General features: G+C 33.9%; 2 protein-coding genes across 2 annotated transcripts; one reads left to right on the forward strand and one right to left on the reverse strand.

The window, feature by feature from the left end:
• Positions 1 to 6,737: 6,737 nt before the first annotated feature.
• LOC120280161 (60S ribosomal protein L37a) lies at positions 6,738 to 8,823 on the reverse strand. Its single transcript, XM_039286906.1, has 5 exons — positions 8,701 to 8,823; positions 7,674 to 7,713; positions 7,473 to 7,561; positions 7,155 to 7,237; positions 6,738 to 7,076 (listed from the first exon to the last, which is right to left on the reverse strand). The coding sequence occupies exons 1-5, from the start codon at positions 8,701 to 8,703 to the stop codon at positions 7,013 to 7,015; spliced, it is 279 nt and encodes a 92-aa protein (XP_039142840.1). The 5' UTR covers positions 8,704 to 8,823; the 3' UTR covers positions 6,738 to 7,012.
• Positions 8,824 to 9,049: 226 nt separating this feature from the next.
• On the forward strand, positions 9,050 to 16,973 carry LOC120281001 (DNA replication licensing factor MCM6). The gene is made up of 18 exons (XM_039287957.1): positions 9,050 to 9,196; positions 9,291 to 9,443; positions 9,531 to 9,671; positions 9,764 to 9,926; positions 10,096 to 10,289; positions 10,377 to 10,572; positions 10,681 to 10,761; positions 11,273 to 11,502; positions 12,653 to 12,767; positions 13,491 to 13,565; positions 13,638 to 13,778; positions 13,967 to 14,170; positions 14,261 to 14,422; positions 14,949 to 15,004; positions 15,089 to 15,213; positions 15,292 to 15,435; positions 16,274 to 16,404; positions 16,536 to 16,973. Exons 1-18 carry the CDS (start codon positions 9,123 to 9,125, stop codon positions 16,671 to 16,673), a joined length of 2,523 nt encoding a protein of 840 aa, XP_039143891.1. The 5' UTR covers positions 9,050 to 9,122; the 3' UTR covers positions 16,674 to 16,973.
• Positions 16,974 to 17,558: the final 585 nt, after the last annotated feature.

Here is a 17,558-nt window from a genome sequence, read left to right on the forward strand (position 1 = left end):
CCTTTCTTCTCCTTCTTCTTCTTTCTCATTTTCATCTATCAAATATGAGAATCCAAGTCCTGAGAATCCAAATCCTTCTTCTCCTTCTTCTTCCTCACATTCGAGAATCTTGATAATCCAGAGCATGTTGAATTGTGAGTGCTCTATAAGGGTGTGATCCCGAGTATTAAAAGCAACTGATTTGTGATACTCCAGAGCTTGTATTCAAAGCTTAGTTTTTCATTAGGTTTCAGATTTATGTATTCATAGCTTGCTTTGATTTAGTGGGAGTTACGAGCAAATAATCACAAATCAAAGTTATGAAGATGTCTCAACATCATTTATATATCATTTATATTGTTTTTGCATTTACTTTTGCTCATTGTGTCTATTTTTTCTGTAAAATTACTTCAATGTAGTTGATATCCTTTTAGCACAATTAATGATCTAATAATATCCTAATTATTTGTGTGACATTTCTTTTTCAATGAGAATGTTGTGAAGTTGTTACATAGACATTAAAATTTATATTAATGTCTTCATATAAACCTTAGTAACTATTGAAATTTAAGAGCACAAAATAAAAAACCTGCAGAAAATAATCTATACAAATATACATAATAACACTAACTATATCTATTATTGAGTAATTGTTGATTGAAAATTAACAGCACCTGGTGTTGATAAAAAAACAACAAAAGAAATTTATCTGTATGTATATACACAAATACCACAAAGCAATGCAATGTACAAGTTGTAGTTTAAAAGATTTCCTTCCCACTGAATACTATGAATTCATTGTTCAGATAAGAATTTACAAAAGATCTACAATAAGTTTGTCCTTATAATTTAGCCATTTATACAAAATTAGCCATAGTTAGACCAAAACATGGTTATACAAAACAACAAGCACATAAGCTAGTTTTCATGTCTCTAAAAAACAGAAAATACAACAATTTTCATTGGTTCTTTCCATATGAAGAACTAGGTGGAACCCATATTCTTTTCTTCTTTGTACCAATTTCTTCCTTGCTCCTATCTTTAACAGATTTGTTCTTCATTTGTGACCGCAAGGAAGGTATCATTAAATTTGGAGGGGGTCTCTTTGTTGAGGTTGTGTCTCTTGCATCATGTACATCTTTGCTCCTATTTTCATTGAGTTTATCCTTTTTTCCACCTCTAGTGTCTAATTTTGTCCTCTTTACCTTAGTCTGAATTTCAGGTGCTAAACCAGGAAAAGCTTGCACAGAAATATTAACCATCTGCAGTAGTTAAAAAAAATACATGGTTCAGCTCAAGCAATGAGTGTGCATTGTTCTGTTTCTTATACTATACATACCTGTGACACTGATTCTGAAACATTACTCTCAGCTACAGGTTCCTCATTTCCAATCTTCTTGCTTAGAAGATCAACCTGCAATATAATTTTAAATATAAATAGCACAAGCAACAATAATAGCCATTCTCGTTTAATATGCAGAAGAGGTTGAGGTTGTAATTAAAAAAAAAAAAAAGAAAGACATTAATCATACATATGCAAAATGTTCACCAAGAACCTGAGGGTCAATTGCTTCCATTGGGCAATATGTGTCATCCTAACATAGACAGTAAAACCAACAAAGTTTTATTCAGATTAGTAATTACTCTAAAATGATCCTATATTTAATCAATAGATAAAACTTACATCATTAACATTTGCTTCTCCAACTATTTGTTCAACCTCCTGTGTAGTTTCCCTTCTATTATTTCCCTGACAATTAATAGAAATACAAATTGTAAAAATACAAAACATTCACTAGATATAACAGAGACAAAGGAACCAATGTGGGCATACCTGCAACCCATGATATCTCTTGTTGTGGCCTTGGACACCACAGATGCTGCATTTTTTTTGTGTACCCTTTCTGCTTACTCTTCCATTGTAGAATCCAACATTTTCCTCACCTGCTTCTTTCCTCCTTAACATGGGCTTCCTACCTCTCTTCTTGTTTGCTAGCTCAGGTGGAATCATTGGGTTTTCAGCACTTTTAGGCCAACAAACACTATCTTGGGTTGGATTTAGGAGGTGATTGTATGTTTGCAAGAATGTGGTGACCTTATAGCAATCGTCTACATAATCCTCAGGTTTCTCTTTGTTATAAAATATGGACGAGATTGCATGAGCACATGCCAATCCTGTTAGTTGCCATCGCCTACAAGTACAACTTCTCTCCTTGACATCAACTACAAATTGACCATCATTACCCAAAACTTGGTATTTATCTCCCCCAGACCATGTTGTACTATAAAACAAGCTTGTTTGCTTTAGCTTTTCTAATTTTTTTACAGCCTTCGGACAATGTTTTGCGACACATTTTTTTATGACATCTCTTTTCTTTTGGATTTTTTTCATGAGTTGTGTCCTAATCATCTCATTCATGGTTATAACACCCCTTGTTCTTGCCTCTAAGATGTTACTATTAAAACATTCACAGTGGTTATTTAATAACATGTCACAATTGAACTGTGTTTGGAAGTATGCTCTACTCCAGTGATGAGGATCTATATTTTTTAAGAACTTATATGCATCTACAGACATCCTTTTCAGATTTTCCATTGCTTGATTAAATGCTGGAATATAGCTGGCCCTAGCACAAGCCCAAAGTTGATCTTTAAGAGCTTTTCCCTTATGATTTTATTTATAATTGGTGTGAATATGTCTTACACAAAATTTGTGTTCACTTTGAAGGAATAATTGTTCAATGGAAGGTATAAGTCCCTATGTTTTAATTTATTCATATACCAGCGGCCAACAATCACGAAGAAGACATAAAAAAATAAGTAAATAAAAGAAAGTGGCATCAGTGAGCAATTATAATAAAACTATAAACTAATTATACTAAAGGTTTAAGCATGTACCTTTTGTCGGTCACTCATGAAAGTCCACTTATAACTGTCTGTTATAACTAACAGGACAGAGGTAACAAACAAATCAAAGCTATCAATAACCAAGATTAGTGGGTTGCTTGAAAATATATATATATATATATATATATATATGAAACAAGAGTACAAGCCAACTATGATAGTAACAAACAAAACTAAAGAAATCTAAATAAGGGAAAAACAAATAACAACATACACAATCAAAGCTAATCAATAAATTAATAACCAATGTGATAAAAAAAATCTAGACATAAACACACAATAATACATGAATAAGAAAAGGTAAAAGAAAAAGAGACCTAGGTGTTCAGCATAACCCCTCTTCTTCAAACCCTAAATCAAATCAATATATTACAACCTTGTTTTCTAAACCCAAATATACAAATAAAAACCTTAAATCAAAACAAAATAGCGCATGCTTCTTTCATAAACCCAAATATACAAATAAAACCCTAACTTTGAGCATAAGTCAAACACTACTTACTATATGTTGGGGCTTTCTTCTCAGGGATCCTGATCTCCCAGTCTGGAGCCATAGGGCTTTCTTCCTCCCTCTCTATCTTCCCCGGCAGTCGAATGCGATTTCCTTCCTTCCATCATACACCCGCTCTTGACAGAATGATCACTCACAGTTTAGTACCTTCCTCTCCTCGATCTTTCAACGGACTTGCTCTATATTCTCATGATTCTTGAACGTGAGAGATGAAAAGAAGAGGAAGGATATGGATTCTCAGGATTCTCATATTTGAAAGAAGAAAGAAGAAGAAGAAGAAGAAGAAGAAGGGGCTGACGTGGTGGCTGATGTGGTGTTAGGATGGCACATGTGGCATTATAATCCACGTGGCACATGCCACTCGACAGGTGATGTGGAAATCCGGCAACCACGTTGGATTGCTGGCGTCCACGTCTGAATAAATTCACCGGAATCTTTTGGGTAGTATCTTTTTGAAACAAAATGAAAATGGGGGACCATTTTGATACAAATTAAAATGTGGTACTCAAACTGATAATTGGCTATAATTTGGTTATCAACAGTAATATTTACTCCCTATCTAGAGTTGATATAGTTAATCCAGCGTACAAAACATTAAATTTAATCACTGAAATACCCTAGGTATGAGTTTATGAAGATAGAATGGACCATCTCAGAGCTACAATCATAGGACCAAAAGGGACTATATAAAATCACTCATTTTTTCATCGCCTTTTATTTCCCCGCAGACTATCCAGATCACCTTCAGTATGCAACTGCTTTAGCATTATTTGTCTTTGCTGTGAAAAAGCAATGTCAAAATAATCGGAATTTTTCTTTACTCTTTTTATGCAAATGGCTTATTTCTACTCCCGAGATATCAACTAAATCCAAATCTATACAAAAATGGTGTGGTTCGTCTTAAGCTCCTGAACACATGGAAAGGCTCAAGATCTGAAAAGTGGAACTCATTAATGTCTACAATGTTTCAAGTGTTGGTCTCAATACAAGCCTTTATTCTCAATGAAAGGCATACTTCAATGAGCCTGGTATTTATATTCCTTCAATACAATGAAGATGAAATTCCTTGAATCCTGCATAATAATAATGCTATGCTTTTTAAGATGGCCTCCATGGGTTAGTCTCCAATTTATTTATTTATTTATTTTTGACAAAAGAAACAAACCTCTAGTTATTGAGCACCAAACAGGAAGTTAATGTCTTACGCAATTAGCCTTGCGTATTGAGCTCCACACAGAAGTCCAAACTGCTACAAAGTTATTAACTCTACATGAGTTTCAAACTTGTAACTTTCTTTTTTTCCCTTGAGAGATCTAAATCAATGCAGTTAACCACTCAAATCAAGTGATTTAAGTATTAGTCTCCATTTATCATATCGGGATGTTGAGAGTTCTAAGATTTATATATTCAAGTATGAAATATTTTTCATTAATATGTGCGAGTTTATCAGCATTTAGACACTTTGTCAGTGCTGATTTTCGGAAACATGGGCGCAAAATCTCGCAGGCATGCAATGCTTATATGAACAGTGTTAAAGCTGGAATTTTTGATGGAGAAGGAAATGAACCAATTCTCTCAATATCGAAGTTGAGTGACTCATTATGGGCTGTTTGGCATCATTTTTATTTTTACTTTGTTATCAATTTTTTAAAAAAAAACACAAAATAAGTTGAAAATACTGACTGTTATGTATTTTAAAAAATTAAAAACAAAAATACATTTTGTTACACAAAATTATTATGATACTTTATTATTATTTTTTTAAAATTCATAAATTTTGTTTTTTATAAAAAATTATTTTTCATATTAATTTACTTGATTTTATTATTAAATATGTTTACATTGGACCTATCCAATTTTAAAAAATAAAAATAAAAGGTGAGAAAGAGCTATTAAGATTAAAGACATAATATAAAAAAAAAGTTTAAAGAGATCAAATAATAGTTCAAACAATAGATTTTTACAAATATTTATATATTATATGTTATATCTTTGTTTATAAAAATTAGGGAGTCAAACATTAAGATCCACAAATATTTTTAAAAATATAACTTTTTATACTATATAAATCAATTTATAAATATTAACATACCAAATAAAAAAATTATAAATATTAATCTTAAAAATATTATTTTTTTAGACTATTGATATTAATTTAAAAAAATAAGTTAAAAAACTAAAAATAAAAAACCAAAAAAGGAAGAGAAGAGAGGTTTCAGGCTTTGAAAAAAATTTAAAAAAAATAAAAACATAAAAATATTGTTTTTATTTTATTTATTTATTTATTTTTAAATCATTAGATTTGTTGCTAAAATTTTTTAAAACAATAAGAAAGTGTCAAACATATTTTTATTAGTTTTATTTTAAAAAACTAAAATAAAAAAACAAAACAAAACAGGAATTAACATCCAATTTCAGGAATTCAAATGTCGAGGATACATCGTGATGTTTTGAAACTTTCAGGAATCAAAAAATAGGAGATGGGTTGAAGATGGGCTGTCAGTGGCTTTGGAGCCGAAATCACTCAAATCAGGTACGATTTAACTTAAAAACTTAAACACATGAGATCAACATCATTTATATATTCAAATTCATGTTTTTCACATTACTGATATAGGATTGTTTGTTTTCTTTAATAGTTTAATAGATACATTATTTTATACATTAAAATAATACTTTATATTAATTTCAACCCATCTTCAACTATCAAAATTTGTTTCAGATGCTAGTTAACTAAAATAAATTAAATAAAAACTAACAAAGTGTTTTTTTAATTCTGAGTTTTTCAAATTTTTTAATTAAATTTTTAAACTGTTGTAATCCACCAAATATAGTTTTACAGCAAAATATACAGGTATAGATCCATTAACCTAGCATAATTCAACTTATGAATTGTTTTAAAAAAAAATCTAAAATATATTTTAGCTAGGTGAAAAAAATAATATAATCTTATATGTTAATAGGCAGCAAATGACAATTAATATCACTGTTTATCCAACCAAGTTAAAATCACAGATTCAAACAGCAAATATAAGAAAAAAAACAACAATATACAAAAAAAAAAAATTAAATTAACTCAAATTTCTAATATATATTAAACCAATTGCAATTAATTTTCTTAGTTCTAAGGTCCTTTGCAACAACCTAAATTAGATCCTTGAGTGAGTCAATCAACCATGACAAATAACCAAATAAGCATAAAATTACTGTCAACAAAGTCCTTAAAATGAAGAAAAAATAACAAAACATGTCTGAATCTCTCACTTTATACGAATAATGTAGACCTATCAAATCTAGGTGCTTTAAAGCTGCATTATGTATTGAAAATTAATCAGGTTCATTGTCGATGAAAAAAAAAAGTAGATTAGTGGTGGGTAATAACAAGAGAGGTCATATAAATGTCGAGTCTCAGCAAAGGAAACAAAACCAACAGGAAAACATAACTAAGGAATTCACTCCATTCCAAAAGGACAATATTGCCGAAATACTACCAAGTCTCATGCCGATAATTAAATGTTAACTAAAATCTGAAACAAGCACGTCCTCTTGCTTAACTGAACTATTGAAAAAAAAAACGAAAGAGAAGATAAGTCCTTGATGTTTCCATACTGGCAATCAGCTTTCAGTCTGTTCTCTCAGGCGGCGAATGGTGCTCCTCACAGTAACAGCGCTGGCGGTACTGACATGGACGAATAAATTATACAAAAGAATACATGTCGATGAATTCATCATCAGAAATTAAGGAACAGCAACTTACTTCAAAGTATAAGCTCCTCCAGCCTTCACCTTCCCACAGTCCTTGCATCCCCAAATCCCAACTGCTTTTCTTTTCACGGCATACTACAAATCAACGCCACAATCACATTGGTAGAACAAAAGCAAAGCATGCATCAGTGAAAGAGTGAACAAAAGGGTAGCCATCATCTCTACTTTATTTCTTTCTTCTATATCAGATTAAACATAGGATATTAATTGTCAAATTTATGCCCGTGATATTATCAAAGATAACTGATAAATAGACAAGATTAAATTGAAATTAGAACAGATCCCATTGAAGAAGAAAATGAGGTGATACCTTTCCACAGAACTCACAGAAATATTTTGCATGTTGAGAGACTTCCATTTTCTTAATTTGTTTCCGCAAACTGGCACCATATCTTGTACCTGAAATACAGATGCCATTCAATAAGATAAGCCAGATGAAAAAGAATTAAAAGCTAATTAGCCTCCAAAAATAATTTTTCCCAAAGGATAGGAGGTTTATGATTGCACTAACCATATTTTCCTACGATTCCAGCCTTCTTAGTTCTCTTCGTCTGCACAAATTTACAAGAAGGTAGATCAAGAGAACTTTCTAATTGTACAATTTTCCTTTGGCTCATTCTAATAACATATTTAAATTTCATTACAACGAAAAGTCCACAAGTTCTTGTTTGTGTGGTTTAACCAAGGAAAAACATGAGTCACATGACTAGAAGCAAGACAAGAAAATTTGTCATCTGAACTCATTCAAATTGTAATGGAGCAAAAAAGCATCTTAACTGATGAGCCAAATTTTTACTTGATCAAGAAAATTAATGCAAAGAGTCGTTTCAAGTATCGCAATGAAACAACAAAAATGAAAGAGAAATCAAAGTAGAAACAATGTTTAAGATAGATGCATTCTACATCAAACCAAATTGGTACTTGCATTATCAGGAACCTCAGACCTATATGTCCAATGATAACAAAGCAGTTAAAAGATTAGTTTTGATCTTTAAGAAATAAGAGTTCAAATCTGCATAATACAACAAATGATAAAAATTACAGAACAACAATGATACAAACTATGCTTAAATTAAAGGTTATAATAATTAAATTTTACATAATGAAAAATTTTCAAAAACAATAAAGGAGGACTCATCAAACATCCAATTTTAAACCAAAATGGTGCTCATATTATCAAGAAACTCAAGCCTATATGTACAATAAAAAACAAAGCAATCAAAAAGTCCACATTGATCAATTGATAGCAAAAGTTCATATCTTGATACTACTAACATGATGAAAATTACATAACAAACAGTAACAAAATCATTGCCCAAATCAAACACCACCATCCATAAAATTTTACATCAAAGAAATCAAAAACACTAAACCAAAATTATCAAACAAGCAAAAACATTTTGACCATTAAACATTTCCCTAAAAATGAAACTCAAGAGAACAATGCATACCTTTAAATCTAACAACAAACACAAAATCTAAGGAACAAAAGGAACGAAAAATCATCAAAACCAAATTCAGAATATCTGAGTGCTTACCATCGTGGCACGCAAAGCTCGATCGAGGAACCGGAACAAAAGCGAAGACCAGACTGCCGGCGGCGCGATGTGCTCTCTGTTTTAAGGACTAGGGTTAGGGTTTCGCCAAGTTTGACATTAACCGCACGATTGTAATCGGCGATGATGAATTGTGAACCGTTCGATCTTTGCCATGGAATGATCATCTGAACCATTCGTTGCAGCAAACATCATAACTAGTGAATCTCTACTTGCCACGTAATCGTTATAGCGAGAAGAGGGCGGTAGGTCCCACCGCCTCAATTTCCCGCCAAAATGGTCCTATATTGGCGCCATCTCCTCCAATTTCCCGCCAGTGCACCGAAGAGGGCACTTTGTTTAGATCCAGAGAGAGAGAGAGAGCGAGAGAGAGAGAGAGGTCGAGGAAGAGGTCAAGGGTGGCAATGGAGTCTGGGAGCTTCTTCGTGGATGAGAAGGCAGTGAGGGTGGAGAACATTTTCCTGGAATTCCTCAAGAGGTATGGCATTCCACTTTCCTAGGGTTTGCTTTCAATTTCTCTGGTTTCTCACTTTGTGATTTTGTGTGATCCGTTGATCTTTGATCAATCAAAGGTTCAAGCTTAATCCGAATGCTGCGGAGCCGTACTATGAGACAGAGATCGACGCCATGCGGGACAAGGAATCCACCACAATGTATGTGGATTTCACCCATGTTATGAAATTCAACGAGGTGCTCCAGAAAGCAATCTCTGAGGAGTATCTCAGGTTCTGTTTTTCAATTCCTGTTTAGTTTTTCTGCTATTCAGATGAGAAGAATGTCCAAGACTAAATTTTTTTTTGGAGGTTTGTCAGATTTGAGCCAAGTTTAAGGAATGCTTGCAAGAGGTTTGCAATGGAGCATAAATCAAGTGAGAATAGACCCGCCTTGGTCTCTGATGATGGTTCCTTTCGTGACATTAACATAGCTTTCTATAACATTCCTTTATTGAAGAGGTTGCCACTTAAAAGTTGTGATTTTTTTTCTTTTTTGGTTTGTTTGTTTGTTCCTTATAATTTATTATAATGAAGGTTATTATAAATTGCAGATTGAGAGATTTGACAACATCGGAGATTGGTAAGCTGACATCGGTTATGGGGGTTGTAACTAGGACAAGTGAGGTGCGCCCTGAGCTTTTGCTGGGAACATTTAAGTGCCTTGATTGCGGAGGAGTCATCAAGAATGTGGAACAGCAATACAAATATACTGAGGTGGATCAAATTGTTCTTGATTTTTTATAGTACAACAAATTTCTTCTTATGCTTATTGTTCAATTGCCTTCTGGCTGTGTCCTATAAAGCATGACAGAGTTCATTGTTCAACTATTTGTTGATGTTACTGATAGCTTTTGTGATTAATGTTCATCATGTGGTTTTGCAGCCCATAATATGCTTGAATGCCACATGTTCAAATCGTACAAAATGGGCTTTGCTCCGGCAAGAGAGCAAGTTTACAGATTGGCAGAGAGTTCGGATGCAGGAAACATCCAAGGAGATACCTGCTGGCTCTCTTCCTCGGTCCCTGGATGTCATACTTCGACATGAGATTGTTGAGCATGCAAGGGCCGGAGACACGTAATTTCATTTTTGGCTTGGATCATGTGTTTTGACAATGCTCTGTTTGGCTTCTACTGTGATTTTGTTTATTTTGCTTTTATGTAGGGTCATCTTTACGGGAACTGTTGTTGCGGTGCCAGATGTAATGGCACTAACTTCTCCTGGTGAAAGAGCAGAGTGCCGGAGGGAAGCACCACAGCATCAGAACCCATCTGGTGGTCATGGAGGTGTGAGGGGTCTCCGGGCTTTGGGAGTCAGAGATCTCTCCTATCGCCTTGCTTTTATTGCTAACTCAGTCCAGGTCTGAGTTGTCCTAAAATCTTAGTCAAACTCTTTAAGCTGTCTGGATGATATTGCTACTCAACACCCTTCGGTTTGCATATTATTTTCTCGTCTCTTGAGTTCTCAGGTGTCAGATGGTAGAAGAGATGGTGATTTTTCTAGAGAGAGGAAGATGGATGGAGATGATTATGATAAACAAGAATTTACAGTAAGCTCTGGTTCTGGTTAAATTCTTTATTATATCTCTGCCACCCCAATTAAGTTATGTGATCTTCAGTAGTCTATGCTGTAATATTAGGTTGTGAAAGGTGGTATGGGTTTTATCCTTCCTAGATGCATAATGATTGTAATCTAAGATGGCTGTATTTTTGTTTTTCATTTGTTAGTTTCCTCTGGTTCATTTCTAATGCACTTTCTTATATGGGAATATAATCCGTTGCATCTCACTCAACAAAATAATATCAACTTACCCCTGCATCTTCTGTGTTTAGGCAAAAATGTAAAAGGTTCTTTCACTTTTTTTATGTTTACTAGATTGCTTTTAAATGTGTTGACTGTTCCTATATGTCTTCTTTGAAATGTTCACCTTCCATGTTATAAAGACTACCAGAGTTATTTGCTTGATGGATGAAATCCATATGTTTTTGTATCTTTTATTGAACGCAATTATATGCCTTTCCTCACAAAAAGTTGATCCAATTACTTACTGTGATTTTCAGAAAGAAGAAGAGGAGGAGTTTAGAAGTTTGAAGAACATCCCTGATTTCTTTAACAAACTAGTTGATAGCATATGCCCTAGTGTATTTGGTCACCAAGAAATCAAGAGGGCTGTTCTCCTAATGCTTTTGGGAGGTGTTCACAAGGTAACTCATGAAGGAATCAACCTCAGAGGTGATATAAATTTGTGTATTGTTGGAGATCCCAGTTGTGCAAAGTCTCAATTTTTAAAGTGAGTATGCTGATATCTTTTTCATTGCTGAAGTTGTTGTTTAATGTGAATGATGTAATTCATCTCTCTGCCTTGATTTTGTCATTCCTAAGTATGTATTCAACCTATTTGACATGCTGCACTAAATTCTTTGATTTCCATGAATCTTTAATCTTTGCCACCCACTACATTAAGTCACCAACATGATTGAAATCTTTGCTATTGTTGATCATAGGGCAAGATGGCATTAGCGTGAACCATCATATAAGTTTAAGTCAAGTAAATATAACATCAAGGACCAAAGGCTGCTTGCTGCCATGAGTTTAAACTATTTAGCCCATGTAACAGCTCCATAATTTTTTTTTCTCAAAAACATTAAAAAAAAGATTTTTACTTCATGCCTGATAAACTAAAGCTAGTTCAAGTTCCTTGTTCTTATAGAATCATGGAATTGAACAGTGCCAATGAGGTTTAGCTGTTGGCTTCTTTCTCTTATAATATATGGACTAAATGTTTGTACTTTGTAGTAATCCACTTTGTTTGGGTGGCAGTACTAACTTCTTTTGATTTCCTTCAATCTAGTCTCAAGCTCCTGATAAATCATGTTATCAACAGAATTGAAGACTTTGCTTTTGTAGATCATAGGGGTGAGTATCATCAATCTGAGCCATTAAATTAAGTTTACATCAAGTTTGGCATAGCATCAAAGGACCACAAGTTGATAGATGTTAGTAGTTTGAACTATTTAGTCCGTATAACACCTCCATAATTTGTTTCTCTGAAACATTAAGCAAGCAATTGGACAGCATCTCTCTGGCAAACTAAAGCAAGCTTAACTTACCTGCCCTCTGTAGTCAGGGAAAGAGACACTGACAGCGAGGTTTGTCTGTAGCCGTCTTTTTGTCTAATGACTGTTAAAAGTGTAGGCTCAAATTGTGATTTTTGGATTCAGTTTTTTATATATATATATATATATATAGTTCTGTCTATTGCTCCCTCAAATTCTAAATTGATGCACAAATTGAATGGAGTACTGACTTTGGTGTAAAGACCATGAATATAAATTACCCTTTTATTCTTGCTTCACTGTTTCATAAATGCTGATCGCAATCATCTGCTCCTTTGCAATTTGTGTTGGCAATCATTTTTAGTAATGATATTAATTAAGCAGGTACACGGCTGGCCTGGTTCCCCGATCTGTTTACACATCTGGAAAGTCCTCATCAGCTGCTGGGTTGACAGCGACTGTAGCTAAAGAACCAGAGACCGGGGAGTTCTGTATTGAGGTAATGTTGTTTGTCCATTATATATTCTTCAAAGTCCTCATTAACTTGACTTTAATGCTAGCATGCTATAAATTGATACACTAGTTGCCACTATCTGGAAGCTTTTTTTTTTTTTAATTCCTGGGAAATGTTATGATGGTTTTCACCCTCTAAAAGGATTTTTCTTTTTTCTTATTCCTAAGATAAGCTATTGTACTTATACAAATTGAAATTTTTACTCCATTGTTTAGTTTGTGGTATATTGATCTTTTCTTAAAATGTTTGACTAGCAAGCCTGCAAAAGGCACATTTATAATAATCCAGTAGATTGAGTCACACTAGTTTATAAATAGTTGTAATCCGAATTATTCTTGAACTGCATCTAGATTGAGTTCGGTCTGCCTCAAAGCATACTAATCATCAACCAAGTTTTGTTGGATGCTGCTAATGTTAGTATTAGTCTGTGATATGCTTGTTTTGACCTTTCAGGCTGTATAAAGATTAAAGATTTCATCCTTGCAGCTTTAAATTTGGAATAGAAGTGATGCTTTTGGATTTTAAGGAAAGTTATTTAGTTGGCTCTGTCATCTAAGTCAGAACTTAATTTCATGATGCAGTTTGTCTTTAACAAGAAAATTATGGAGTGTCCATACGTTGAGAAAATATCCTGAATAAAAAATGTTAGTCTGATTGGATATCTTATTTATTCTTGCAGTTAGGAAATAATGTAATTGTATTTTGCAGGCTGGTGCTTTAATGCTTGCCGATAATGGTATATGTTGTATTGACGAGTTTGATAAAATGGATATACGGGACCAGGTACTCTTTTTTTTTTTATTATACTGATTCTATATCTGAGATTGTATTCTGAACCTTCTCATTGAACTTAAGGTCGCCATACATGAAGCTATGGAGCAGCAGACTATAAGCATCACAAAAGCAGGTATTCAAGCAACGTTAAATGCTAGGACTTCTATTTTGGCAGCAGCAAATCCTACTGGTGGACGCTATGACAAGTCCAAACCACTGAAGGTTAGCTTATATGATTAAAACTTTATGCCTTTGTACTCAGATTTAGAGTAATATTAGTACCTTATGTTCCTTTCAGATGTAGGTTTCTTAAATATGTTGTTTCTATGGCCTGCATTTTGACAATATCATGATTTTTTTATCTTCACTGGATCATCTTTATTGATTCTCTATCAACTTATTCTGTGCAGTACAATGTGGCTCTGCCTCCTGCTATACTTTCTAGGTTTGATCTAGTGTATGTTATGATTGATGAGCCAGATGAGCATACTGATTATAGCATCGCCCACCATATTGTGAGAGTTCATCAAAAACTTGAAAATGCACTTGCTCCAGAATTTACCACAGCACAGTTGAAGCGTTATATTGCATTTGCGAAATCACTGAAGCCTCAGGTTTAATAATCTTCTTTTGAGTTTATCTTGTCTGTTAAAAACAGTCAATATTCCATATTCTGTTTCTTAGATGATATTTGCCTCACACAGCTAAGCCCAGAAGCAAGGAAGGTGCTTGTGGAATCATATGTAGCCCTTCGCAGAGGTGATAGTACTCCTGGAAGCAGAGTTGCTTATAGAATGACTGTTAGGCAGCTGGAAGCATTGATTCGGCTATCTGAAGCCATTGCTCGAAGTCACTTGGATGAAGTGGTAATAGTCTTAGATGATTTTGGCCTATTTTTAGGATATTTGATTGCATATTTTTAAGGTGTAATTGCCTTATAACTATTCTCCTAAATTATAGTTTCATATAAATAGGCCTATACTCTTGTACTACAAACGCAACAATCAATGAAATACCTTTTCACTACTATTTAACTTATAGTAGGACACTAAATAAGGAAAATATTTGGAAGACAATTGTGCCTCAAAATTATACAAGTTATTAGTAGTGAAAAGGTATTTCATTGATTGTTGCATTTGTAATACAAGAGTATAGGCCTATTTTTATGAAACTATAATTGAGGAGAATATTTGTAAGGCAAGTGTACCCTAAAAATATACAATCAAATATCCTAAAAATAGACAAATCATTTTAGAATATTTTGTGATGTCATTGCACTTGTGCCCTGAAGCTTCTCTTTAGCCTGTGTTTAATGTATTTGTAATCCTAAAAGTGCAGCATCATAGAGTAAATTTTGAAACTTTAAACTCCTTTCCGTTACTCATAATATAGGTGCTTCCTGCTCATGTTCGAATGGCGGTAAGGCTGCTGAAAACATCCATTATCAGGTAAGAATATGTCTAATTTCTGTAACTTTCTTTGTGTTCTGCTACACCATTTATAACCCGTTGAAGATGCATTCCTCTTTGCAGTGTTGAATCAAGTGAGATAGATCTCTCTGATTTCCAAGACCAAGATGGAGATGGCAGTCAAGGACCTGATCAGGGCACAGAGCAAGCAACTCCTGCAAATGGTGGACAGGAATCAGCAAGTGAAGGTAACCTTATTATCAACATAAACATTAAGGAGTTACTTGTCTGAAAAGATAGATCATATATGTCTATGGACATTGTAGCTGGTGGTCAGCAGAGTGAAGCTCAACAACAGTCTGAAACACAACAAAAAAAGAAATTAGTTATTACCCAAGAGCATTTTCAGAGGGTTACCCAAGCTCTGGTTATGCGCCTGAGACAACATGAAGAGTCGGTTATGCAAGATGGTATGAATATTCACCTTTGTTGCATACTTGTCTTTTATTTTAGTAATGTTATCGTTTCATAGCTTTTTGAATAGAATTTAATACTCCCAAAATGGTAGATCTCCACTTCTACCTTGGTAGGATGAAATATCATTGATATGATCACATTAGCAACAAATGTTTTTCATTTCAGGATTTTAATACTTCCTTCTTTCTATTAAGAATGTGATTTTTTTGTTATTAACTTATCATTTGTAGTCCTCTTAGTCATCCACCACTGGCATCCTTTCGGTAGCCATCACTTTTTATTCTAATGAGTTTGCTGCTTATGCATGTTAGGTGGGTATGCATTTGAAACCTTGATATTAGCTAGATGAGATTTTTATGGGTATTGGAAGTGCATACAATCAATACCCTGTAAGCAGGTGTTGCTTGCAGCCACTTTTTTTCATTTGTAACAGGTGATGTCTTGGCAATACAATAAGCTTGATATGTAATGTCAAATTAGCGTTACATTTATCAGTCCTTTATTTGATGGAGTTTGCTGCTTAGATTTACTAGATGGTGATGATGTAAACAATACTGTTGGAAGTGCATAATCTTGAGAAATTATTTAGTTGTTCATAAGAGAAGGATATGAATTTTTGCATAGTGGAAGCAATGTCACGAGGCACTATCATCCACATGGTACTTTCAAAACTACATGATATTGTAATTTACCTACTTTAGTGATAAAAGGAATATCAAAACCTTGTGCCTTGGCCCTTGCATGGTTTGTTGATTGTAATTGCAAATGACATTTTACCTTTAACACAAAGATACAAGGGCTCTTTCCATTTATATTAAATTCCCTTTGCAGGAAGTGGCCTGGCTGGGATGAAGCAAGGAGACCTTATTGTTTGGTATGTTGATCAGCAAAATGCCCAAGGAGCATATAGTTCAACAGAAGAGGTTGTAGAAGAAGTAACATGCATTAAAGCTATCATTGAGGTATGCATGCTCATTGTTCATTAAAGATGAGACCAAGGAATGCTCTATGAAAAATTAAATTCATTCAAATGTAGTTGATTACCCATCTAGTTTTAAGGGCATGAGATTAATGAAAACCGGCTTAAATGCAGAGACTCATACAAAGGGAAGGACATTTAATAGTCATAGATGATGGAAGTTTGGCAGAGACCTCAGACGGCACTAAAACTAAGAAATCCTCCAGTGAGAACAGGATTTTAGCAGTGGCACCAAACTATGTTATTGATTGAGGCATGCTGCAATCTAACCCGGCATTTGAGTTTGTTTCCGGAAATTGGCATTTAGCCTAGAATTTTCGTCTCATGGAATTGCAGTGCTCCATTATTGTATCTTCACCTGAGTTTACAAAGTGACAAAGATAACAAAAGTTTGGAAATCAAATACTCCTCGATCATTTTTATTTTATTTTTTTTTTTGACAAATGCTTGTGTAATAGTGTAGTTTTCACTTGGTTTCTCCAAAGGCAGCCTGGACTGGAGAAGGCATGTGGACTTTAATTCCATTTTATGGTTTACGCCATCTTTTCTATCTATTTATACAGTACAAGCACCTCTAATATTAATGTTATTAATGCTTGTTATTTAACATTTTTAGCTCTTCAAATTAATGCTATTGCTTTTTGTTTGATGCTCAGGTTTACTACTAATCTCTAATTTCGTTGTTATGCTTTGAATGGCCGCATCTGAATGTTGAATGGAAATTCGTTCCTTGTGGGTATGGAGGGTGTCACTTGCTGTAATTTTGAACCCAGTAATATAACTAGGGAAAATTACCTATAAATCCTTGGAAGGTTTTATACTTCCTAAACAGTCTCTCTAGCATTGCATTATTCCAAATGATTCCACGACTTTTAAGATATTTATCCATTCGTCTTCCCCGTAAACTCTGTCAACATGGTTTTGTATATTACTTGAATTGCTTTGTTAGAGTTTGAGAAGATAGGCTTCAAATTCCGGCCATGTCACATCTACTATTTAAAGTGTAGTACGGATAATCACAAATGAAGCTTTTTTCTAGCTTTTTCTCCATATTTTTTTTAAAATTATACTTGTTCCCATATAGCTCTCCTCTCCTCTTCTCTCTTCTCTCTTCTCTCTTCTCTCTTCTTCACAAAG

This window comes from Dioscorea cayenensis, chromosome 17 (genome assembly GCF_009730915.1).
Source record: "Dioscorea cayenensis subsp. rotundata cultivar TDr96_F1 chromosome 17, TDr96_F1_v2_PseudoChromosome.rev07_lg8_w22 25.fasta, whole genome shotgun sequence".
Classification (NCBI taxonomy): domain Eukaryota; kingdom Viridiplantae; phylum Streptophyta; class Magnoliopsida; order Dioscoreales; family Dioscoreaceae; genus Dioscorea; species Dioscorea cayenensis.